At 44.1% G+C, this 25,366-nt stretch overlaps 1 protein-coding gene across 3 annotated transcripts in view; it reads right to left on the reverse strand.

Annotated features, from left to right (window-relative positions):
* Window positions 1–25,366, reverse strand: part of MINDY4 (MINDY lysine 48 deubiquitinase 4) — a 128,750-nt gene that overhangs the window by 75,576 nt on the left and 27,808 nt on the right. For 2 of the 3 annotated variants that reach the window (XR_016315178.1, XM_089691241.1), the window contains exons 1-2: window positions 11,259–11,451; window positions 7,094–7,213 (exon numbers count right to left, since the gene is read on the reverse strand). Coding sequence is in view for 1 of the 3 variants with exons in the window: in XM_089691241.1 (XP_089547367.1) it covers window positions 7,094–7,213; window positions 11,259–11,318 (180 nt within the window). In the remaining 2 variants the exon portion in view is untranslated. Of the gene's footprint in view, window positions 1–7,093; window positions 7,214–11,258; window positions 11,452–25,366 lie in introns of those variants that run through there. The other variant, XM_089691242.1, reaches the window with a different exon arrangement.

Consider the following 25,366-nt stretch of genomic DNA (forward strand, 5'->3'; position numbering starts at 1 on the left):
AAACCTCACATTTGACATCATGTCCTCCCTGGTCTGGGAAGCCATCAGGTTATGCTGGGGTAGCTTTGCAGTTCAATGGAGAGGAGCAATATGGTTGAAGGTTTCTGAACACCTGACCATCCCACCTATAGCAGCTTGATGAACATCCCATTCCAAAAACATGGTCATTAACCTCCCTACCAGTCTGATTATGTCAGTATTTCTGTGTTCAAAATGGTACATTGCTTTGTAGGCCAGTAATTCTTAGGAATAACTCACTGAAATCTGTCCGAACAAGAGTCTAGTAAACATCCCGGGTATGATAAAATTTGAAACACGAAATCATAAATTATAATATAATAAACAATAATATAATAATACATTTAATTCAATAATATAATCAAACCAAAAACACTGAAATGTGAAATAGAGCGCCAAGTTCGCACATTGCTGAGCAAAGTCGCAGAATCGTTTTCAGTGTCTGATGAGGAATTTCCCCCACGAATCATTATCACTCAATTCTGCAAGTGGTTCTGATTTACTATCGCTGTTCTCTAGCCGGTCTAAAACCGCTTTTGACCTAAAGGGACGCTTTTTGGACGCCATGTACTTTTCTCAGTTTCCAGGCAGAAAGAACAGTAAAAATGCAGGCAGGGCGCCGGACAAAGCACTCGGGACAAAATGTATGTGAAATGGTTTGATACAGGAATGTTATACTATGTGATTTTAGTGTATTTAGTGAATGTCACTTTTTTACATTTTTTAAATTCACGCCGGTTCCGCCCCCCCCTAAACGCCCCGACGCTCACAGGGAACGGAACCCGGAAGACGGATGCCGGCCTCGGTTGGAGGAGATGGCCGGGGACGCTGCAGGGGGGACATCGCGGGAGCGCAGGACAAGGTAAGTGCTGGAGGGAATCCCGGAGCAACGCTGCAGTGTATTCCCGAGTGTAGCTCGGGGGGGGTTACCGCTTCTGGTACTAAAACTTAACCCCGAGCTACACTCGAGAATACCGCCAGGGAGGTTATTATGGAGTTGCCCTCTTTATAGCTATGACATCCCCTACTTTTCTGGGCAGGCTTTCTATGATTTTGGAAGGTGTCTGTGGGAATTTGTGTCCATTCAGCCAAAAGAGCTTTGGTGAGGTCAGGTACTGATGTTGGATGAGAAGACTTGGCTCATAATCTGTGTTCCAATTCATCCCAAAGGTGTTCAGTAGGGTTGAGGTCAGGGCTCTGTACAGGACACTGGAGTTCCTCCACATCAAACTGGTCAAACCATGTCTTTATGGAGTTAGTTTGAACACAGGGGCACAGCCATGCTGAAAAAGAAAAAAAACCTTCACCAAACTATTCCCACAAGGCTGGAAAAGCACAATTGTCTAAAATATCTTTGAATCCTGTAGCACTAACAGTAGTCTTTACTGGAAAAACCTGAACAAACCTTTATATTATTATTATTATACAGGATTTATATAGCGCCAACAGTTTGCTCAGCGCTGTACAATATAAGGGAGACAGTACAATTACAATACATTTCAGTACAGAAGGAATAGGAGGGCCCGGCTCGTGGAGCTTACAATCTAAAGGAAGGGGGAGGTGATACAAAAGGTGATAGCTGTGGGGGATGATCTGGCGGAGGTGATTCAAGTACAGTTCTTAGGTGGAGGTGGGGTAGGCTTCCCTGAAGAAGTGAGTTTTCAAAGATCGCCTAAAGGCAGACAGGGTGGGGGCTGACCGGACATGCTGTGGTAGGGAGTTCCAGAGGATGGGAGAGGCTCTGGAGAAGTCCTGGAGGTGAGCGTGGGAAGCATTGATGAGGGAGCTAGAGAGGAAGATATCCTGAGAGGAGCGGAATGGGTGATTTGGGCGGTATCTGTGGATGAGGTTGGCGATGTAGCTAGGGGCAGTGTTGTGGATGGCTTTGTAAGCTGTGGTTAGTATTTTGAATTTTATATGTTGGGTTAGTGGAAGCCAGTGGAGGGATTGGCAGAGAGGGGTGGAGGACACTGAGTGGAGGCCAGTGGAGGGATTGGCAGAGAGGGGTGGAGGACACTGAGTGGAGGCCAGTGGAGGGATTGGCAGAGAGGGGTGGAGGTCACTGAGTGGAGGTCAGTGGAGGGATTGGTAGAGAGGGGTGGAGGACACTGAGCAGAGGTCAGTGAAGGGATTGGCAGAGAGGGGTGGAGGACACTGAGCAGAGGTCAGTGGAGGGATTGACAGAGAGGGGTAGCAGTCGCTGATCGGTTGGTAAGGTGTATGAGTCTAGCAGCAGCATTCATAGTAGACTGAAGGGGGGATAGCCTGTGTAACGGTAGACCAGTGAGGAGGGAGTTGCAGTAATCGAGGCGGGATATAACCAAGGCATGGATAAGTTGTTTTGTGGTGTCATTGGTCAGAAAGGGGCAGATTTTGGAAATGTTCCGGAGGTTGAGGCAGCAGCATTTAGCCAGTGAGTGGATGTGGGGCCCAAAGGAGAGGTCAGAGTCTAGGATTACGCCTAGCACCCTGGCATGAGGGGAAGGACCAATGGTAGTGCTGTTGATCTTAGTGGCAAAGTCGTGAGTGGGGGATTTTTATATGTATAGGGGCTTATTTACTAAAGTTGCATAGGCCGTTTACTTGTTTAGGGACATTGCACTTTGCATGGGAATTTTCCCCAGTGCTTAGTAAATGAGGTGAAGTTCTGCTGACTTCCATCATCCAATCATGTGCAAGCAAAGGCTGTTTATGTTATTCCCCTTGCGTGTGATTGGGCATTCTTTGCAAAGTGAAGTTTCACCACATTCACTAAGCTCTGGAGAAAATTCCCTTGCACAATGACCAGCCTACTGTTCTTTAGTAAATCAACCCCATAATGTAGGGCCCCCTTCACCTGAGGCGGACTCTGTTTTCGTCATCAGAGGATCTGTCTGCCAGGGTGGATTTGATTTAAATCGCTAGTGAAAAGGCTCAATTTAAATCATAATTTTTAAAGAGCAACTGTTCTCTCTGTCCCGCAGCAACTCCTTCTCTGACCAACTGTTGACTCAACGACAGTCCCATTCACTTTAACGTCACGGCTGGTGATGTGGCCGTGACACAACAAGGTGAGGGACGTGGTGGCAGCAGGTGAGTGGATGCCCGCTAACAGGCGCTGCCATGATGGATCTAAAATGACAGGTTTAATATTTGCAAACCAAATGAAGGTTTCCTTTTTACAATAATAAGCAGTCAGGTTAGTAAAATAGAGATATCAGAACCGATTTTAGGTTAATAGGTTCATCACACATAGCCGGAGAACGACTCCAATTCTTTTATTTCATGTTTTTAATCATGGTTACTGTGAAATTGTGTGAATGCCTCAATGCAGTGCGTGTTAGCTCTTGGATTCATTGAATGAGTTTACCAAAAATTTAAATATTGTAGAATATACAGCCTCATGCTACATAACTAAGCTCCATTGCATGCTGAATAAACTAAATTATTATTGTATGTTAAATAGAAATAGATTTTTACTCCAAAAGCATTTTATTAAAATAAATTTGATAAAAAAAAAAATCAGATTTTTAAAATTTATTTTTAAAAATCATCGATTTTCATCCACCCTGCTGTCCACTGATCCCCTGCTGATCAGAGCAGAGCAGGCAGGTGACAGTTCCGTGTCCACGTACACAGAGCTCTATGGGCGGCCGGGAGTAAAAGAGAACTCTGTAGTCCGTTTACACCCAACTGCCCTTCGATCTGATCTGCTGAGTTGGAGGTTGATGGATCCCCTTCAGTTTTTATTTTTTAGCAGACTGGATTGATTTGGAGGTAGGATGGTATAAACGGTCCATTTTACACCCACCGTTCCATAGGGGGTTAATGTACTCTCCGATGAGGTCCCTCTGAAAAACTTACAGGTGGACCTGATCAGACCCTTCACTTGAAAGGGGCCTTAGTATTCATAATTATTTAAAAAGAACAATTCGAGAGAAATATAAAAATGTACCCTTAATTGCACTTTTGTACCCATTAACCCCCCTGGCGGTATTCCCGAGTGTAGCTCAGGGTTAACTTTCAGTACCACAAGTGGTAACCCCGAGCTACACTCAGGAATACACTGCAGCGTTGCTCAGGGATCCCTCCAGCACTTACCTTGTCCTGCGCTCCTGCGATGTCCCCCCTGCAGCATCCCTGGCCATGTCCTCCGGCCGATGCCGGCATCTGTCTTCCGGGTTCCGGTCCCTGCGAGCGTCGGGGCGTACAGGGAACGGAACCGACGGGAAATTAAAAAATGTAAAAATGTGACATTCACTCAATACACTAAAATCACATAGTATAACATTCCTGTATCAAACCATTTCACATACATTTTGTCCCGAGTGCTTTGTCCGGCGCCCTGCCTGCATTTTTACTGTTCTTTCTGCCTGGAAACTGAGAAACATCCATGGCGTCCAAAAAGCGTCCCTTTAGATCAATAGCGGTTTTAGACCAGCTAGAGAACAGCGATAGTAAATCAGAACCACTTGCAGAATTGAGTGATAATGATTCGTGGGGGAAATTCATCATCAGACACTGAAAACGATTCTGCGACTTTGCTCAGTGATGTGAGAACTTGGCGCTATATTTCACATTTCAGTGTTTTTGGTTTGATTATATTATTGAATTAAATTTATTATTATTATATTATTATTTTGATTATTTATTACATTATAATTTATGATTTCGTGTTTAAAATTTTAACATACCCGGGATGTTTACTAGACTCTTGTTCGGACAGATTTCAGTGAGTTATTCCTAAGAATTACAGGCCTACAATAAAAAAACAACATATTTCCATGCAAAAAAATGTACTGCTTTGAGCACAGAAATACTGACATAATCAGACTGCTAGGGAGGTTAAAAATAATAAATATATTCTGAAATACAGCTAGTACAAGCAACTGTATCTGTCCTTACCAGGGGCGGACTGACAACTCATGGGGCCCCCGGGCAATAGGGGATCATGGGGCCCCTGTGTCCTTGCCCAAACTCAAAAAAGCCTATGGAAAAGGTACCAGTGGCATCTCATGGGGCCCCCTACTGACCCCGGGCCCTCGGGCAGTGCCCGAGTTTCCAAATGGTCAGTCCGCCCCTGGTCCTTACATTCGCCTCCTATAATTTTCTGTACAGCAGTACTCTTAGGGAAGGGCAGAATGTTGAGTAAATTAGGGATCTACTTCTTATTGCCATGCTAATTTTAAACATGCAGCATCCATCTGCAGATCAGTGGGGTGGGGAATAAGGAAGCAGAATGTCAAGGGACAGGACATAGACTGACTTTGAACACTTAGGTCGCTATTAGCATATTAGAGCACTACTGGTTTCAGGACCCTCTGTATATTCTGGAAGATTACGAAGTTACATTTGCATACCTGTAGGTTCCGGCATACAGTTACATTAGCAGGTAAAGTAGAACTATAAGCAACATGTTTTTTTTCCATTCTGGATGCAAGGGAAGGTTATAAACCCCGTCAATTTATTTTTGCTATCTGTGTCCTATTGAGATTTACCTTCACTTCCTCTCTCACAGCCCAACAGGAAGTGGGAAGAAATCCCTGCAAAATAAAAAGGGAATCTATTTGGGCCCTCTAGGTCACCAGAACTAGTGTCCCCATTGAAAGATTTACCCTCAATTACTTTTCTGGGGACAACCCAAAATTCGAGGTTTTCTTTACTTTCATTTTCTATTTCAATATTTTTATTAAAGAAGTTTTTGTTTTTATAATACAACAAGCTCATGATACGCCCACGCAGGGGCAGAGCAGAACAATAACAAACATAAACAGATACAAGTCAGCAGGGTGTATTAGCCAAATAACGGAATGTCCAATGACATCAAGGAGGGATGGCAAAAAGTCGAACCAAATAGTAGCAGCAACAATCCATCATATTACCATGAAAAAAAACAAAGAGGAAAAACCCCTGCCGAGAAATATCAACTCAGAACATAAGGGGAGGGAAAAGAAGAAAAAAAAAAAGACCTCAAACTGATAGAAAAAAGGAAAAAGAAAATATAAAAACATAGAAAAAAATAAGGAAAAAAGATTCAGAGAAAAAACATGGAAGAAAGGAAGACTAGAAGAGTCATGGATCCAGGGCTAGCACAGGCAACGACTATAAGAGGCCATAACTAGTAGGAGGCAGGGATGGCAGGGAATAACGTATGCAAGGTTCCTAAACCTTAAGGAATCTCAGATGAGAATCTTGAAGAATGCTAGACATCTGGTAATTGATCAGCATAGCATTCATCCGAGTCTTCACCCCCTGGAAGACAACCGAAGGGGTTCTTCAAGCTTGGGCTATAGCACGTTTGGCCGAAATGAATAGGTAGGATGCCAATTTCTGCTGAGACCTAGACAGACCCAAAATTGGGCAATGCAGTAGGGCCTTTACTTTCATTTTCAATGATAATTGTAAACAGGAAAATCTCCCTAAGGTCCCATTCACACATGAGCACTTTGTAGCTCGAAGCTCCAAAACATTTGAGGAGCAAAAATTAATTATTCTCAATGGAGACGGTTCACATCTCCGCTCCAAGTCCCCTGAATTTAAATATCTGAGGCTGAAACAAGTTCTGGAGCTTTTTTTTTTTTCCAAATTGGGCAGATTATTAGCCAATAGCATTATTTTTATATAATTCTGGACGCTGAGATTTCGGTGCATCCCTATAAAAAAAAAACAAAAAAAAAAAAAACAACTTTCTGTGTTCAGCAGCCCAATTCTTACCTGAGCCCTCTCTTGATCCAGCGAAGTCCACAAGAGCCTTGGCTCTCTGGGGACTCTCACTCCTGATTGGCTGTCAATCTCCGCCAGTGAGCCAATCAGGAGAGGGAGGGGTGGGGTCGAGCCACAGCTGTGTGTGAATGGACATGTGGAGCTGCAGCTCAGGAGTGCGCCTCTTGGATGCCCCCAGAGCAAGCTGCTTGCTCTGGGGGCACTCAGCAGGAGAGAGACCAGGAGCGCTGGCGGGGGGACCTGAGAAAAGGAGGATCAGGGCTGATCTGTGCAGAACCACAGCACACAGCAGGTACATATAACATGTTTGTTGTTTAATTTTTAAAACAAAACTTTAATATCACTTTAACATTATGCTGGTAGAAGTCACTACCTTGTTTTCCTTGTACAAAGAATCCAAGTGTAACACGGCCCTCAGTTCATCCCGGCTACTGATGCTGTGCTGCGTGCGTGGCAGTTCATCATCTAGAGCTGTACGTGTCTTTTTCAGCCCCTACAAAAATAAAAGGACAAAATATATAACAGCAGTACACAACATAGTGAGGAAGAGGCATGGTGACATTTGTATACTTCAGCATTAAAGTAGAATTCCAGGATATACCTAAATAATCTCAAAGTGGTTGTAAACCCCAGACATGAAATATGAACAAAGCATATCCCTCTATAGTGTGCACTTGTCTCAGTACACAACACTAAGTGTCATTTCTGTCTGCTGCCTCATTTCTCTGCTACAGGCATGAGTAACTTCTGACACGTTTTTCCTGACATGAAAAGAGAAATAGTGACAAGGAGGGAGCTCCAGCACATAGCCTGTGATTAACAGCTTCAGCTCTGTTACTGTGTGGTGTGTGGAGGGGGGTGTCCCTTCCCTCCAATCAGCTCTCTTCACTGCAGGCTGTAATCGCAGCTCTCTGCCCACTTTCTTCTGAAAGCTCAGACAAGCTGTATAAATTCTGGACTTTGAATGGATTTAAAGAAGACTGCAGATTACCAAGTACAACCTATGTAGGGGGATTTCCCATATGGAAGAAAAATACACCCTGTTGCAAATTATTATGCAAATTCTATTTAAGTGTCACAAAGATTAAATATTTTGTTTTTCAGTTTAACTCATGGATGGCATTGTGTGTCAGGGCTCTTTTGATCACTGAAAACAATCTCGGACACCTGTGATAATTAGATTGGCCGGTGAGCCCAATTTAAGGAAAAACTACTAAAGGACGGTGTTCCACATTATTAAGCAGAGCACCATTTTCAAGCAATATGGAGAAGAAAAAGGATCTCTCTGCTGCCGAAAAGAGTGAAATAGTTCGATGCCTTGGACGAGGTATGAAAACATTCGATATTTCACAAAAACGTAAGTGTGATCATCGCACTATGAAGAGATTTGTGGCTGATTCAGAGCGCAGACGGGTTGGTGCAGATAAAGGCACATTGAGGAAGATTTCTGCCAGATCCAGGCATCGGATCAAGAGAGCAGCTGCTGAAATACCATTACATAGCAGCAAACAGATATTTGAAGCTGCTGGTGCCTCTGGAGTCCCACGGACATCAAGGTGTAGAGTCCTCCAGAGTCTTGCAACTGTGCATAAACCTTCTATTCGGCCCCCACTAACCAATGTTCACAAGCAGAAACGGCTGCATTGGGCAGAAAAATACATGAAGACTCATTTTCAAACAGTCCTGTTCACTGATGAGTGCCGTGCAACCCTGGATGGTCCAGATGGATGGAATAGTGGATGGTTGGTGGACGGCCACCCTGTTCCAACAAGGCTGCAACATCAGCAAGGCGGTGGTGGAGTCATGTTTTGGGCCACGGAGCGTCTCAGGGCATGCTGGGATTTGACGTTCCCCCGAGGAGTGTCCCAGGGCATGCTGGGATTTGATGTTCCCCCGAGGAGCGTCCCAGGGCATGCTGGGATTTGATGTTCAACCGAGGAGCGTCCCAGGGCATGCTGGGATTTGACGTTCCCCCGAGGAGCGTCCCAGGGCATGCTGGGATTTGACGTTCCCCCGAGGAGCGTCCCAGGGCATGCTGGGATTTGACGTTCCCCCGAGGAGCGTCCCAGGGCATGCTGGGATTTGACGTTCCCCCGAGGAGCGTCCCAGGGCATGCTGGGATTTGACGTTCCCCCGAGGAGCGTCCCAGAGCATGCTGGGATTTGACGTTCCCCCGAGGAGCGTCCCAGAGCATGCTGGGATTTGACGTTCTCCCGCGGAGCGTCCTAGGGCATGCTGGGATTTGACGTTCTCCCGCGGAGTGTCCCAAGGCATGCTGGGATTTGACGCTCTCCCGCAGAGCGTCCCAGGGCATGCTGGGATTTGACGTTCTCCCGCGGAGCGTCCCAGGGCATGCTGGGATTTGACGTTCCCCCCAAGGAGCGTCCCAGGGCATGCTGGGATTTGACATTCTCCCGAGGAGTGTCCCAGGGCATGCTGGGATTTGACATTCTCCCGAGGAGTGTCCCAAGGCCGGAATCATGGTAACAGAGCTGGTTGGCCCCTTTAGGGGCCCCGAAGGTGTAAAGATGACCTCTGCAAAGTATGTGGAGTTTATGACTGACCACTTTCTTCCCTGGTACAGAAGGAAGAACTCTGCTTTCCGTAATAAAATCATCTTCATGCATGACAATGCACCATCTCATGCTGCAAAGAATACCTCTGCATCAATGGCTGCTATGGGAATAAAAGGAGAGAAAGTCATGGTGTGGCCTCCATCCTCCCCTGACCTCAATCCTACTGAGAACCTTTGGAGCATCCTCAAGCAAAAGATCTATGAGGGTGGGAGGCAGTTTACATCCAAACAGCAGCTCTGGGAGGCTATTCTGACATCTTGCGAACAAATTCAAGCAGAAACTATCCAAAAACTCCCAAGTTCAATGGATGCAAGACTTGTGATCTGCTATCAGATAAGGGCTCCTATGTTACAATGTAACATGACCGGTTAAAATGTTTAAAAAGTTAAAATGTTGTTAAAAGTTTGATTGAAATAGCTTTTGATTTCAGTAAATATGCTGCAAACACAACAAATGACAATTTTCAGTTCTTTACAAACTATAAAGTGTTTTGAAACTTCCTGTGCGGAAATATTTGGAACAAAAATCCTGTTATCATTAGGAGGTTTGTTCAATAAAATGTGAATTGTACTCTTAATAGTTGTAACCTGAGAATTATGCCGACTTATTTACATCAATTATTTAGGTAAATGAGAAAAATATCATTTGCATATTAATTTGGAACAGGGTGTATATTTGAAATATATTTAAAAATATTTGACATCCCCCGCGGAGTGTCCAAGGGCATGCTGGGATAGGACCTTCCCCCGTGGAGTGTCCTAGAGCAGGCTGGGGTTTGTCGTTCCCTCTTAGTGTCCCAGGGCATGCTGGGATTTGAGGCTCCCACCGAAGAGTTTTCCAGGGCATGCTGGGATTTGACGTTTCCCCGCGGAGCGTCCCAAGGCATGCTGGGATTTGACGTTACCCAAAGGAGTGTCCCAAGGCATGCTGGGGTTTGTCGTTCCCTCTTAGTGTCCCAGGGCATGCTGGGATTTGACATTCCCCAAAGGAGTGTCCCAGGGCATGCTGGGATTTGACGTTCTCCCGCGGAGCGTCCCAGGGCATGCTGGGATTTGACATTCCCCAAAGGAGCGTCCCAGGGCATGCTGGGATTTGACATTCCCCAAAGGAGTGTCCCAGGGCATGCTGGGATTTTAGGCTCCAGCTGAGGAGTGTCCCAGGGCATGCTGGGATTTGACGTTCTCCCGCGGAGCGTCCCAAGGCATGCTGGGATTTGACGTTCTCCCGCGGAGCGTCCCAGGGCATGCTGGGATTTGACATTCCCCAAAGGAGTGTCCCAGGGCATGCTGGGATTTGAGGCTCCAGCTGAGGAGTGTCCCAGGGCATGCTGGGATTTGACGTTCTCCCGCGGAGCGTCCCAAGGCATGCTGGGATTTGACGTTCTCCCGCGGAGCGTCCCAGGGCATGCTGGGATTTGACATTCCCCAAAGGAGTGTCCCAGGGCATGCTGGGATTTGAGGCTCCAGCTGAGGAGCGTCCCAGGGCATGCTGGGATTTGACGTTCTCCCGAGGAGCGTCCCAGGGCATGCTGGGATTTGACGTTCTCCCCCGAGGAGCGTCCCAGGGCATGCTGGGATTTGACGTTCTCCCCCGAGGAGCGTCCCAGGGCATGCTGGGATTTGACGTTCTCCCCCGAGGAGCGTCCCAGGGCATGCTGGGATTTGACGTTCCCCCGAGGAGCGTCCCAGGGCATGCTGGGATTTGACGTTCTCCCCCGAGGAGCGTCCCAGGGCATGCTGGGATTTGACGTTCCCCCGAGGAGTGTCCCAGGGCATGCTGGGATTTGACGTTCTCCCGAGGAGTGTCCCAGGGCATGCTGGGATTTGACATTCTCCCGAGGAGTGTCCCAGGGCATGCTGGGATTTGACATATCCAGTCGCTGTGTAGGCTGGGCTCAGACACACACCCACAATACATACAAGAGCTCCCGGGCCCTCTACATGACAGACACAGAGCGCTCACCTTCCTGCTGAGGAACTCTCTGATGAGGGAAGCCGCCACCTCCTCTATCCGGGGGCTCATCTCTCTCAGGCCGTGTTTAGGCCGGGTTACCAGGGCGTTCTGTTACCATGGAAACAGAACGGCTACTCAGCGGCTCCGTACGTCGCGCATGCTCGGTCTTCTGCCCCGCATCCACGTGGTACAGCCCCGCCCCGCCCTCCGTACATATGACACACGGTGCCGCCCCCCTTCCTGGTTTCCAAGCGCTGATTGGCTCCACCTGTTAGTGCGGGATTTAACCTTCTGCCGGCAGTTACCGCGTGCAGGTCTGGGAGGGTGATGGATGGTGATCATCCCTGTCCACCGGACAGCAGAGTCTCCCCTCCACCGAGGGCTTCACCGGGCTGATCTCCTCCTAATAATATGGAATTCTTTATTATAATTATAAAACACTTCAATTTGTGACAATACTTTATAATAATATACAATACATGCGCTGAGCAAACCTTTCTGGCGCTATATAAATACTGTATAATAATAATATATGAAAATATGTTTTTAAATAAATTATACCTTATATATAATATAATAGTACATAATAATGATATATAATTAATAATATATATAAAACAACAGTACATAACAATACATTCCAATAAAATATATATATATATATAATAGTACATAACAATACATTCCAATAAAATATATATATATATATATATAATAGTACATAATAATACATTTCAATAATATTACAATATATAAATATATAATGTAATAATATATATTTAATAGTACATAATAATACATTATATATATAATGTAATCAGGGGCGGACTGACCATTTGGAAACTCGGGCACTGCCTGAGGGCCCGAGGTCAGTAGGGGGCCCCATGAGATGCCCCTGGTGCCTTTTTCATAGACTTTTTTGAGTTTGGGCAAGGACACGGGCCCCATGATCCCCTATTGCCCGGGGGCCCCATGAGTTGTCAGTCCGCCCCTGAATGTAATAACATATAATCATGCAAGAATAATAGTACATATTATTAAAATACAATAATAATATATAATGTAATAATATATAATCATATTATAATAATAGTACATATTAATACATTCCAATAATAATATAATAATATATAATCATATAAAAATATATATATAATAATACATTCCAATAATAATATATAATGTAATAATATACAATCATATAATACTAGTACATAATAATACATTCCAATATTAATATAATTTATATAATATAATAATATACAATCATATAATAACAATATATATAATAATAGTGCATAATAATACAGTCCAATAATAATATAATATATAATGTAATAATATATAACGTAATAATGTACAATCATACAATAATAATATTATATAATACTAGTACATAATAATACATTCCAATAATAATATAATTTATATAATATAATAATATACAATCATATAATAATATATATAATACTAGTACATAATAATACATTCCAATAATAATATAATATATAATGTAATAATGTACAATCATATAATAATATTATATAATACTAGTACATAATAATACATTTCAATACTAATAATATATAATTATATAATGTAATAATATGTAATCATGTAATAATAATAGTACAAACAAAAAATTTACATTTTGATGGGGGCAAAGTTTGCCCCCAGAATTGCAAATTTATTCATGGCAAGATGGGAGGATCAGGTAATATTTGAATAGAAATTGCAGGAATTAATTTTATACCGTCGATTTATTGAAGACATTATAGTGATACGGAAGGGCAGCCTGAGAAGCTTGGAAGAATTCATAGAAAAGATGAACAACAACCAGAAGAATATCAATACGAAGCCCATACATTTTTTGGACCTCATTATATCAATACAGGAAAACGGTGTTATAACTCAAAACATGCTTCAAACCTGCAGACAAAAATAGTTACATCACGATGGACAGTTGTCATCATATCATGTGGTTGATGAATATCCCAACAGGACAATTTATGAGAGCAAAAAGAAATTGCACTGAAAGAGGAGACTATATCAAGGAAGCAATCTGAAATGGAGATCTGTTTATTGAAGAAGGATATGGGAAGGAATATATAGAAGATGAAAAGCAGCAGGTAGAGAGGATGGATAGGCAGGATCTAATCCAGAATAAAGAAAGAAAGGGGAATAAGAAAGATCACTCAGTAGCAATACTATTAGATTACAATTAACAATAGAAAAAAATAGAAAAGATCATAGAGAAGCATTGGGGGATTCTAATAATGGATACATGGCTGGGCAGTACACTACATATGACACCGAAATGTATTTATAGAAGAGCACCCAGTCTTAAATATAGATTGGTGAGGAATGTGGTGGATCCACCCAACAACAATAATAAAGTTTATTTTTTCAATGAAAAAGGTTTCTTTGCATGTGGTAGATGCGGTGAATGTCGGATGTCGGAGCATGAAAAATAATTTAAGCAGAAGAAAATCATTTTACAGCTTACAGCGCGGGGCAACAGTACGATATTCGACATTGCACTACATGTAGAACAGAAGGAGTAGTGTACTGCATAGAATGTGAATGTGGTTTACAATATGTCGGCAGGACTAAAAGAATGTTGGCCAAAAGAATACAAGAAAATATTAGTAACATCCTGAAAGGGTGTACAAAACATAACCTTCCCAAACATTTTGCAACGCACCATACCAAAGATCCAACAGGACTTTAATTTTCGGGAATAAAAAAATACAAACCACATTGGAGGGGTAGTCATAAAACCAGGACCCTTAGAAAAAATCCAAATGGATTTTTAATTTACAAACATTGGTACCCCAAGGGTTAAATGTGGATTTTGACATGGTTTTATAGAGAATTTCTAAATATCTGTCTATCATTAGGCATGAGATGGGGATTCAATACAGGGGAATGCCTATGTCTTATATATAGTATACACACACCATTATAGCTATATATTGTATAAATGGCTTGTAGAACATACTTATTTAATGTGGTAATTAATTCAGTTTTCATATTGGGGTATAATTATGCTAGTTTCCCTACTGGGGGTGGGGGGTAAGTTAATGGTATGGTCAACTCTATTGTCAATACAAATGAAGTTAAATTAAATAGAGTTGACAACTCTATTGAATTTGACTTCATTTGTATTGGTTCTCACAAGATGAGCCGGCAAACGCTGGAATATCCACACATTGTGGGCTATAGTAAAATGGTGTCCGATGTATTGTGACAGGAACCTGAGCTACAGGAAAATGGCGCATGTCTTATCAGTGTTGTTTCTTACCAGAACAATAATTATGGAGTTTGCTATAAAACCAGCGGGAGGACATCCAATGGCCACTCCTGATGAAGTCAAGTGTTGTGACGTAACGCGTAGGGTGGGCCAATGGCGTCAAGCCGCATGACCGGAAGTTTGTGAGCTGCCATTTTGTGAGCGCCAGAATAGGCTAGATGTATTCTCTGTGGAAGCTTTTCAACTGTAGTGTTCCAGTTTGGACACTTTTTATGTCAGTGCACTCAATCTTTTAAAAAATAGTGGTTGTTATAAGCGATACACTATGATGGGTGTTTTTTTTCCACATGTTCGGTGGATTGTTGGATAATAAATAAGAAGACCATTCTGGCGAAGAGTGGAGTAATAAAAGGAATTGTACCTACCCGGGTTAAAAGGGAAAAACGCTGTTTGACCGCAATACATATAGGTCAAATTAAGAAGGTGAGAGTACATACAGTGAAGGAAATGCGTATTTGATCCCCTGCTGATTTTGAATGTTTGCCCACTCACAAAGAAATGATCGGTCTAAAAATCGAATGTTCGGTGTATTGTAACACTGAGAGACAGAATAGCAACAACAAATTCAGCAGAAATGCGTCTAACAAATGATGACTGATTTGCATGTTCATGAGGGAAATAAGTATTTGATCCCCTATCATTCAGCAGGATTTCTGGCTACCAGGTGTCTTTCATACAGGTAACAAGCTGAGATTAGAAGCAGTCTCTTAAAGGGAGTGCTGCTAATCTCATTTTGTTACCTGTATAAAAGACACCTGTCCACAGGAGCAATCAGATTCCAAACTCTCCACCATGGCAAAGACCAAAGAGCTGTCCAAGGATGTCAGGGACAAGATTGTAGACCTACACAAGGCTGGACTGGGCTACCAAACTATGGCCAAGCAGCTTGGTGAGAAGGTGACAACAGTTGGTGCAATCATTCACAAATGGAAGAAACACAAAACAAGTGTCAGTCTCCCTAGGTCTGGTGCACCATGCAAGATCTCACCTCGTGGAGTGTCAATGATCATGAGAACAGTGAGGAATCATCCCAGAACTACCTGTTTGCCCATAGTAGGAAGGAGCACAATATCTACAGGAATTGAGCAACTTTATTTAGAAGAATTGATACATATCTGTCATACAAGGACTTTCTTTGTCATACAAGGACTTTCTTTGTCACATATTGTTTATGTATACATTGTAATGGTATATGTACTTTATAAATAGCTATATGAGCAATTGCAGAGGCACTTTATAATGAAGGTTGCACATATGGGATTACATTGCATTCTTTAAGTAGCACGGCACTTATTTATAGATTGTTTCAATATATTAATATGTCATTTTATAATGTAATAATATATACCATATTTCTCGCTCCATAAGATGCACTTTTCCCCCCCCAAAAAATGGGGAAAAATGTCTGTACGTCTTATGGAGCGAATATGGAGCGGCCGGTCCGGTATTCCCCCCCGTTGTGTTAGAATACCGGGCCAGCCGCTCAGCTTTATTGTGCAGCAGAACCTAATCCTTGGTCCTACCTGTTCCACGATCCAGAGGTGTCTTCATCACCACTGGTTTCACCATCTGTCTTCTCTCCCCAACGCCGGCATTTTCAGTGTGGGCATCTGGCTGTGACAGCTTACGGCTTCACAGCTGGGTGCCCACTGTGCATGCGCGAGAAGCGCTGCACTTTGTGAATGGCCCCGTAGTCTTCTGGGACCGGTTACATGTCACAGAAGACTATGGGAGGGAGGAAGGACAACTTTCGCTTCCGATCGCCTAGGCGACCTGTCAAATTCGAGTACCTGCTCCCCAAAGGTCTGGAGTCTCTGGTCATCCCCTGTACTAGGTCCGCAGTCTCTGGCCATCTCCTGTACTGTTCGCAGTCTCTGGTCATCTCCTGTACTGTTCGCAGTCTCTGGTCATCTCCTGTACTGTCCGCAGTCTCTGGTCATCTCCTGTACTATGTCCGCAGTCTCTGGTCATCTCCTGTACTATGTCCGCAGTCTCTGGTCATCTCCTGTACTATGTCCGCAGTCTCTGGTCATCTCCTGTACTATGTCCGCAGTCTCTGGTCATCTACTGTACTATGTCCGCAGTCTCTGGTCATCTACTGTACTATGTCCGCAGTCTCTGGTCATCTACTGTACTATGTCCGCAGTCTCTGGTCATCTCCTGTACTATGTCCGCAGTCTCTGGTCATCTACTGTACTATGTCCGCAGTCTCTGGTCATCTCCTGTACTGTGTCCGCAGGCTCTGGTCATCTCCTGTACTGTGTCCGCAGTCTCTGGTCATCTCCTATACTATGTCCGCAGGCTCTGGTCATCTCCTGTACTGTGTCTGCAGTCTCTGGTCATCTCCTGTACTATGTCCGCAGTCTCTGGTCATCTCCTGTCCTATGTCTGCAGGCTCTGGTCATCTCCTGTACTGTGTCCGCAGTCTCTGGTCATCTCCTGTCCTATGTCTGCAGGTTCTGGTCATCTCCTGTACTGTGTCTGCAGTCTCTGGTCATCTCCTATACTATGTCCGCAGGCTCTGGTCATCTCCTGTACTATGTCTGCAGGTTCTGGTCATCTCCTGTACTGTGTCTGCAGTCTCTGGTCATCTCCTATACTATGTCCGCAGTCTCTGGTCATCTCCTGTACTATGTCCGCAGTCTCTGGTCATCTCCTATACTATGTCCGCAGGCTCTGGTCATCTCCTGTACTATGTCCGCAGTCTCTGGTCATCTCCTGTACTGTGTCCGCAGTCTCTGGTCATCTCCTGTACTGTGTCCGCAGTCTCTGGTCATCTCCTGTAGTACATCCGAAGTCCCTGGTCATCTCCTGTACTGTGTCCACAGTCTCTGGTCATCTCCTGTAGTACATCCGCAGTCCCTGGTCATTTCCTGTACTATGTCTGCAGTCCATTGGTTCAGAATATTTTTTTTCTTGTTTTCCTAGGTGCGTCTTATGGAGCGAAAAATAAGGTAATCATGTCATAATAATACATTCCAATAATAATATAATATAGAATTATATAATGTAATAATATATAATCATGTAATAACAATAGTACATAATAATACATTCCAATAATATGTAATAATACTTTATAGAAGAGGTCTCCAAACTTTTCAAACAAAGGGCCAGTATACTGTCCTTCAGACTTTAGGAGGGCCGGATTAGGGTCACCGAGGACAGAAAATGTCCTGACCCGATCATCAGTGAGAATAAATATGGGCGCAGGGTTGATGGTCAGTAGGAGGAGTGGTGCCCTATCAGTGGTACTAGTGGGAAGAATAGTGCCCCATCATTGGTTTCAATGGTAGAAGTACTGCCCCATTGTTGGTCTCAGTGGGAGGAATAGTGTCCCAAGGGCCAGTTAAAGGGTAGCCAAGGGCCATATCCGGGGCCATACCCTTGGGCCACAGTTTGGAGACCTCTGATTTATAGCAATACATAATAATACTTTATAATAATACTGTGATAATATGAGGGGCGTTTATGTCAAATCGGGACATTTAATTTTCCAGGTATAAAAAGGGCTGATAGTGTGGTGGTACTACACGCAGTAGTAAGTGGCCAGTGTGTCCTATTACTTATAGGCGGGCCAGTCCAGAAACCGATAATCAAGATGGCAGACGACAGTGTGAGTGCGTGTATGGAACAGCGTGTGGTAACAAAGCTGTAAAATCTGTGGATATCTACAGAAGACTTCAAGCGCAGTGCGGTGATGAGATGCTCAGCCGCAGTAAGAACATTGAATGGTGTAAACGTTTCAAAGATGGCCGTACGTCTGTCAGTGACCATCCCGGCTGTGGCGGTTTCCAGCCCACAGCAGTCATTCCTGGAAACATTCAATGCGGGGAACACCTGATCCTGGATCATCAGAACCTGTCCTGAAATTGCACATTACTAAGGGAGTCTTGTTTCTCCAGGACAATGCAGAAGCTCATACTGCTCACGAGCCTGCACAAGTGCCCCCATAACAAGTGGCTTGCCATGGGGGCACTCGGCAGGGGGGAGGAGCCAAGAATGCCAGTACATCGGCAAGGGACCCCAGAAGAGGAGGATTGGGGCTGCTCTGTGCAAACCCGTTAAGACAGAGCAGGTAAATATAACCTGTTTTTTCTTTTTTTATCCTTTATACTCACTTTAATAGGTGCTCCTATGTTTCTAGCAGCATTCTAAATGTGCTTTGATTGAAAATGTGCATTACTTGGAGATAATTGGTAATCACAATGCGTCACAACCACCATCATAGCAGTGTGAACACATCTGAAATAGCTGAACACAGGTTAGTACCAGGGGCGGACTGACAACTCATGGGGCCCCCGGGCAATAGGGGATCATGGGGCCCCTGTGTCCTGTCCCAAACTCAAAAAAACATATGAAAAAGCCAATGAAAGGTACCAGGGGCATCTCATGGGGCCCCCTACTGACCCCGGGCCCTCGGGCAGTGCCCGAGTGCTCTAATGGTCAGTCCGCCCCTGATTAGTACTAATGTCAGTTTTGTTAAAAAAAAAAAAATACGACCCCCCCCTTGGTTAGCCATCTACATTGCAAGGAACCAAGTAAGTGTCATCGCAGATCCTTACCTGCTTCTGTCCTGTAGATATTGAGGTGGCATGGCAAAGCAATAAACTTTGGTTCAACTGAACCTAGAAGGTGTCTGTCAGTCCTGAGCCAATGAGCAGCAGACGAGGATGGGGATATGTATAAAAAGGGGGTGGGGACTTTTGTGACATAATTGACCTAATACAACCGTATTCAAGTGGAACTGCTCTTCACCTGAGCGCTACAATCCAAAAGATGCTATTTAATTCATTTTTATTATTCAAAGCATCCATCCATCCATGTCTCCATGCTTTATTTTGCTGAAAAATCATTTTGAAAAACACCGTCTGGCATTTCTGGCCATGGCCATCTTGAGTAAGGGCAGATGATTCATGTAGCATTTACTTCCTGGAATCTATCTGCCCTTAGCTCAGGCATTGGCTGAGCTGAGAACCCTCCCTCCCCTCCTGAAGGCTCCTAGGATGTGTGACATCATTTGCCTAGGCATGGAAACCAGGAAGTAACTGAAGAAATGTAAAAAAAAAGTTTAAAACAAGTAAATTGAACCTCTTCCCAATTGCCGTATAGCAGAAATACTGCCACAGGGCGGCAGGGCTGCACAAAATCATGTATATATGTGATCTTGTATTTCAAGGTAGGGGGCGCCGAGGAACACTTAACGGGAGAGGTCTGTATGTAAACAATACAGATCTCTCCCCTGTCAGCACCAGCATGCTGCTTTGTAAGGCTCTGTATAGCAGCATGCTTACACAGTAAAACACACACAGCACACAGTTAACCCTTTGATGGCCCCAGATGTTAACCCCTTCCTGCCCAGTGTCATTAGTACAGTGTCAGTGCTTTTTATTAGCACTGATCACTGTATTGGTGTCACTGGCGATGTCAGTGACAGTCAGTCAGTTCCCCCCCCCCAGTGTCAGAATGCCCGCCACAATCCCGCTATAAGTTGCTGATTGCCGCCATTAGAAGTATAAAAATAAAAATCCCAGTATCTGTACCGCCATTTGTAGACGCTATAACTTTCACGTAAACCAATTAATTTACACGTATTGGGAATTTTTTTAGTCGCAGAATACATTTTGGCCTAAATTTATGACCAAATTTGATATTTTACATTTTTTTACTGGACAAGTTTTATAGCAAAAAGCCAGAAATATTGTTTTTTCTCTCAACATTGTAATTTATTTTTTCATTTATGGCGCCAGAAAAAAAAAATGCAGAGGTGATCAAATACCACTGAAAGAAAGCTCAATTCGTGGGAAAAAAAGTCCGTAAATTCCATTTGGGTGCAACGTTGCATGACCGCGCAATTGTCAGTTAAAGTAACGCAGCGCTGTAACGCAAAGAATGGCCTGGTCAGGAAGGGGGGGGGGTAAACCCTCTGGAGGGTGAGGGGTTCATCTACCTTCCTGTCTTTATACTAATTGTAGCAGCATAAGGATTAAAAAGAGTCAGGCTAGATTCACATCTGTGTGGGTGGTGCCGGTGAGGATCCACAAAAATCCTCCCGCATAGAGGAATGCGGACCCGTAGGCGGGTGCTATTAGTTCTAATGGCACGCCACCCGCACTGGAAAACGCAACCGTATTGGGAACTGGGGTTCCCGTGTGGGCTGCATATTCAGAAGAAGTGCAGGGACCTCTCTGCGTGTCCCGGGGCACAGGAGTACATTCAAACAAATGGGCTCTCATGGCCGTGCAAAACGTGGCCCGCATGGCCGCATATATGTGAACCGGGGCTCAATGTTGGTGGAGAGAGTGAAGTGCCACTTTAAGTGCAGGTGTACTGGTGTGTCATTCTTAACCCCTTGGTGCTGGCGCCTCCCGGCCCTTTAAGGATTCCAGAAGGCGGGAGGCGGGGTTTTAGGATCATGTGTCCGCCGTGATTCGCTGTCACGGCGGTCACATGATAAGGAAAGGTCCCGGTCGAAAGAGGAGATCGGGACCTTTCCGTGAGTACCAGACATGTGTGCTGGGAGCGCACAGGATGCACGCTCTCAGCACATATGTGTCTTTTTAAAAGAATACAAATGTGCGGCCAATCGGCGTCTAGGCCCAGACGCTAGGAGGCCGCACAGTTGCGTTCGGCCGGTGCCAAGAGGTTAATTTATGTAGCACTTTACATATTGTACATTCACATCAGCCCCTGCCCCTAGGAGCTTACAATCTAAAGTCCCTATTTCACATACATACACATACCATCAAATACTACCCTACCCGTGCCCTCCGCTCCTCACAGGACCTCCTACTCTCTAGCTCCCTGGTCTCCCACGCCCGATAGCAGGACTTCTGCAGGACTTCCCCCATCCTCTGGAACTCCCTACCCCAATCCATCAGACTGTCACCTACCCTCCTCACCTTCAGGCGCACCCTGAAAACCCTCCTCTTCAGGGATGCCTACCCCAACCTCACCTAACACCTGACCTCACCTAACAACTAACCTCCTCCACTCCTCCCACCACTCCATCCCCCACAGCCATCTCCTCCTGTGCCACCTTCCCCTCCCTCCTAGATTGTAAGCTCCAAAGAGCAGGGCCCTCGAACCCCTCGTGTATTGTATTGTTACTGTCTTGTCTCATCTTCTGTCCCCCTCGCTACTGTACAGCGCTGAGCAAACCCTTTGGCTCTATATAAATACTGTATAATAATAATAATACTAGGGCCAATATTAGACAGGAGCCAGTTAACCTACCAGCATGTCTTTTAGTGTAGGAGGAAACCGGAGGACCCGGAGGAAACCCACGCAGGCACAGGGAGAACATGCAAACTCCTTGCAAATAGCATCATGTCCAGGATTCAAACCAAGGACCCCGGTGCTGCAAGGCAGCAGACATAAGGCTAGGCAGCATTGGTCATATTCAAGTCTGTGACATCTCTGTTGTGTTTAGTTTCTGCTCTGTTGTGAAGATAGCTTGTCTTACTATTATTTTAAGATGTTTTTCCGGTTGGATACCATCAACCTTTTATGCTGAATGTATTTACTATTTTTACTGCAGGCCGGGGCTGTGCAGGTCAGACAATGGACAGTAGGGGGCAGCAGGTGTTTGGGTTTTAAAAAACAACAAGATGCAAGTTCAAGAGTGCTGATTTTTATTTATTGAGGGCTGGTTTATTTATTTATTTCAGGTACTTATATAGCGCCATCAATTTACACAGCACTTTACATATATATTGTACATTCATATCAGTCCCTAACCCTCAAGGGTACAATCTAAGGTCCCTAACCCTCAAGGGGCGTACAATCTAAGGTCCCTAACCCTCAAGGGGCGTACAATCTAAGGTCCCTAACCCTCAAGGGGTGTACAATCTAAGGTCCTTAACCCTCAAGGGGAGTACAATCTAAGGTCCCTAACTCACATTCATACATACACATACTAGGGACAATTTAGACAGGAGCCAATTAACCTACCAGCATGTCTTTGGAGTGTGGGAGGAAACCAGAGGAAACCCACGTAGGCACAGGGAGAACATTCAAACTCCATGCAGGAGGCGCCATGGTCAGGAATTGAACCCATGACCCATTTACTGCAAGGCAGACATGCTAACCACTAAGCTGGATGCGGCTTGCCATGAGATTTGCATGCCCTGTGACTTGAAAATCGCATGCCAAGTCACATCCTATTGTCCGCTAGTAGAGCGGTCGTATCGTCATGGTTCCAACTTGGTGGAGCCGCACCGATTTCTAAAGCAGTACATGCACTACTTTTGGTGCGATTTGCATAAACGTGTATCAGATGTCTTGCAAATCGCAATGAAATCGGCATCTCACCCGACTTTGAAATCGTGCGACTTCACTGTAATTCGTACGATTTCAAAATGGGATTTGATGGGACCGGAGCCTAAAACTGGAGAGTGCAAAATCTGATGCAGCTCTGCATAGAGACCAATCAGCTTCCAGGTTTAAGTCCTCATGCACACGGGACGTTCTTACAGCGGCTGTTTTTGGCGTTTGACGGTTTTTTCTACAGCCAGTAAACCCCCCACATGTTATCCTATGTGTCCATCCCCGGCATGTTATCCTATGTGTCCATCCCCGGCATGTTATCCTATGTGTCCATCCCCGGCATGTTATCCTATGTGTCCATCCCCGGCATGTTATCCTATGTGTCCATCCCCGGCATGTTATCCTATGTGTCCATCCCCGGCATGTTATCCTATGTGTCCATCCCCAGCATGTTATCCTATGTGTCCATCCCCGGCATGTTATCCTATGTGTCCATCCCCTGCATGTTATCCTGTGTGTCCATCCCCGGCATGTTATCCTATGTGTCCATCTCCGGCGTGTTATCCTGTGTGTCCATCCCCTGCATGTTATCCTATGTGTCCATCTCCGGCGTGTTATCCTGTGTGTCCATCCCCGGCATGTTATCCTATGTGTCCATACACACATAGACTGGAACAGGGGCGGACTGACAACTCATGGGGCCCCCCGGGCAATAGGCGATCATGGGGCCCCTGTGTCCTTGCCCAAACTCAAAAAAGCCAATGAAAAAGGTACTAGGGGCATCTCATGGGGCCCCCTACTGATCCCGGGCCCTCAGGCAGTTTCCAAATGGTCAGTCCGCCCCTGGACTGGAATCAACGGTTTTTAGCTGAAAAAAAAAACAGGACTAGTGGGTTTCAAGAGGATTTTTTTAGCTGTAAAAGCGCTCTAACGCTGAAAAATGTGGTAAACCACCGCAAAACGGTGTTTTTGGATGTTTTTTTACCAAAAAAATCAAGTTTTTTGGTAAAAAAAAAAGCGCAAAAAGGCACAAACGTGGAAAAACGCTGCAAAACGCCTCTAAACACTAATGCAAAAATGCTAAAAAAAGCTGAAAAACTCAAATTTTTAACGTGACTTTACACAGCTAACATTACCAGCGTTATCAAAATGTCCCGTGTGCGTGACTGTAATCAACGTTTTTTTGGCTGGAAAAAAAAACAGGACTAGTGGGTTTCTAGAGGAGTTTTTTTTAGCTGTAAAAACGCTCTAACGCTGAAAAATGTGGTAAACTGCCGCAAACCAGTGTTTTTGGATGTTTTTTGATCAAAAAAATTAAGTTTTTTGGTAAAAAAAGCTAAAAACGCAAACATGGAAAAACGCTGCAAAACGCCTCTAAACACTAATGCAAAAATGCTAAAAAAAGCTGAAAAACTCACATTTTTAACATGACTTTACACAGCCAATGATACCAGCGTTATCAAAATGTCCCGTGTGCGTGACTGTAATGAACATTTTTTTGGCTGGAAAAAAAAACAGGACTAGAGGGTTTCTAGAGGAGTTTTTTTTAGCTGTAAAACGCTTTAATGCTTTAAACCGCGGTACAACGCCACAAACCGGCGCTTTTGGACTTTTTTTGACCCCCCCCAAAATTTTTTTGGGTAACAAAAATCTAAAAACGCGGGAAAATGCCGCTAATCGCGGCTAAACGCTAATGCAAAAATGCTAAAAAAAGCTGAAAAACTAACGTTACCAGTGTTATCAAAACGCCCCGTACACACGATAAGAAAATCGTACGAAAAGTTTTGTGGAACCGCCGATGGAATGATTTTCTCTTCATTGATGAGTGGGATGTTTTAACTGATAACGATATTGTGAACGAAAAAATCCGGCTGAACAACAGTGAAAAATGTTGTCGTTTCGTATACGAACGACCAATTTTCTATGCGGCGGTAGGACGGTCGTATGAAGAAAAAATCTGTCAAGCGCTATCACGCATGAGCGGAAACAGAAGATGACCCGGATGTTTATGTCCGAAGAATCTTCGTAAACACAAACAAAAAATCCAAATGTTAAAAGTAGATCGGCCGAATGAGATGATGAAACCAGAATTGTGCAGATCAGGGTGGATAAAATCAATGATTTTTAAAAAACTATTTAAAAAATCAGATTTTTTTTATTTAAATAGAATTTTTTTTCTTAAATCAGATTTTTTTTATATAAATCAGATTTTTTAAAATAAAATGCTTTTTGAGGAAAATATATTACCATCCAAAGGTTATTCCATCATGAAATAAAGATTAGTTTTTTAATTATGTAGAATGAGGCTGTATATGTTTAATGTTTTTGGTAAATAAATTCCATGAATCCATTCACAATGTCATGCTCTTCCAGAGGTTTCTGTAAGATTATTGGGCAGTTTCTCTGCCTACAAGATATTATCACAGATGTTTGGTTTACTTTTGCAGTTCTCAAAACTGAATTTGACTCAGCGGAGATCACAGGCCTCTTCTTCACAGCAAAAATGTTATAACATGAACAGAGTTAAGAAAAAGAC

Source organism: Staurois parvus, unplaced genomic scaffold (genome assembly GCF_062004578.1).
Source record: "Staurois parvus isolate SC_StPar_1 unplaced genomic scaffold, SC_StPar_1.0 ptg000557l, whole genome shotgun sequence".
Lineage (NCBI taxonomy): Eukaryota > Metazoa > Chordata > Amphibia > Anura > Ranidae > Staurois > Staurois parvus.